The sequence below is a fragment of the Nanorana parkeri genome, unplaced genomic scaffold, assembly GCF_000935625.1.
Source record: "Nanorana parkeri isolate BGI_ZX_2015 unplaced genomic scaffold, ASM93562v1 scaffold156, whole genome shotgun sequence".
Taxonomy (NCBI): domain Eukaryota; kingdom Metazoa; phylum Chordata; class Amphibia; order Anura; family Dicroglossidae; genus Nanorana; species Nanorana parkeri.
The window spans coordinates 4,870-6,591 of record NW_017306424.1 but is presented as its reverse complement, the minus strand read 5'-3'; the positions used below and the strand labels follow the sequence as shown (position 1 = coordinate 6,591).

Here is a 1,722-nt window from a genome sequence, read left to right as displayed (position 1 = left end):
TTTTTTTTTATATTCTGACATTGCTCGTGTCAGAATAAAGAAAAAAAAAGACACAGCGGTGTTTCTCTCCTGGGTGGCCGGGAGCGGGAGGCTCCCAGAGCGCCCGGGAGAGTTTTTTTTTTCCGTTTTTTTTTTTACAGCAGCAGAGCCGCCGGACAATAGGAAACTATTGGGAGGAGCTAGCTGTCACTGCTAGCTCCGCACAATCGTTTTCTATTTACTTTTTTTTAACTTTTTTCACTCTTTTTCTGTTCTGTTCGGTCCCTCTGAGGGACCGAGCAGAAAAGCCGAGCCGAATGCCTGCTGAGCATGTTCGGCCGACCCGAAGCCACGCGAAGCAAGCCGATGTACGGCTGATTTCAGCCGATGTACGACTGAAATCAGCCGTACCAGCCTGAAGTGAATAGCCGAACAGTGTTCGGCTCACTTCACTTCAGATCGGTCATTCACTTGTTCACTACGGCAGCTTAGTGAATAGACCCCATAAGGAACTCAAAATTTAGTTCCTTTCCTGGAGATGCACTGCCTCTGTTCTTCTATGAGCTGCACATGGGTGTTGGACAAAAAGGGTACATAAGGACATCAAGAATATGAGAAGTAATAAATGACCTTTGTAATGTTATAGACCTTGTGAGATACAAGACGTTTTGGGGGCACTCCCAGTCTTTTTATTATCTTTATTGCAAAAGCGTTACAAACATAAGGCTGACAGGATTTCCTATCAGCTGTATGTTTGTAAAGCTTTTGTAATAAAAACTGCAAGAAGACCACGAGCCCCTTGTACTTCTTGCATCACTCAAACTGGATTACTATTTTTCTTGTTGCAGCAGTGATATGCTGGGTTTGTGAGATCGTTACTTCCCTTAAATATTCAGATGTCAAAAACACTCTATGTGGGAATTGTTTTCATGTTAGGGTACCCCGGCAAAACTCCAGGCAATTAGCTACATACATACAGTATTTCAAACACATATATCCGAAAAACACTTATAATTTTGTCCAGGAATTCTTGCAATTCAACAAGCAAATGATGCCCAGTGTGTGCTTATGTTTCTGGAATGCAAAAGCCCAGGGAAACATATAAAACTCCCCCATTATATAGCAGGCTAGTCAGCACTACTCTGCTACAGACACCCAAGAATAGGAAACGTACCTTTAGCTTCATCATGGAGTCCTGACTCATTTTATCTCCACGAGCTTCTGGAACATCATCAATTCCAATTAATTTGGCTTTATATCGTACTCCATCTCCTTTGAATCTGGCCAAGAGGAATTCATCTGTTTTTTCTGGAACTGCAATCAGCCAAAAAATATTAGATAATACTTCCGATCCTGACTAAGGAGTGTGTCGCACTTTCTTTTAAACCTAACCACTAGATGCTATTGTGCTGTTTTGGCCTTTTAAAGCCCAAATTTACCTTTAAACTACCTCAGGGCATATTTTATTTTCCATATAAAAGTTTATCACCAAGGGACTAGCTAAACATGCTGTTGAAATACATATACATAGTTGGTAAGGTTGAAAAAAGACACAGGCCATCTAGTCAGGGCCGGATTTCCCACAAGGCCAACAAGGCCTGGCCTCTAAGCAGCAGGGAGTAGAGGGCCAGCAGCGGTGTGGAATTCCTATCTCCCGATGCCTGTGACATGCAGTTCTGGGTGCCAGGCGGTTAGTTGTTTTCTACATTTAGCCCTGCTTTGGTGCAAGCACAGCTAAATGTA

The 1,722-nt window shown here is 42.7% G+C and overlaps 1 protein-coding gene across 1 annotated transcript in view; it reads right to left on the bottom strand.

The window, feature by feature from the left end:
• DAB2 (DAB2, clathrin adaptor protein) overlaps nt 1-1,293 on the bottom strand; it is a gene marked incomplete at its 5' end in the record, with an annotated part of 86,054 nt that extends 84,761 nt beyond the window's left edge. The window contains one exon of the mRNA XM_018554385.1: nt 1,154-1,293. Within this exon, the coding sequence (XP_018409887.1) occupies nt 1,154-1,293 (140 nt within the window). The remainder of the gene's footprint in view (nt 1-1,153) is intronic.
• Nucleotides 1,294-1,722: the final 429 nt, after the last annotated feature.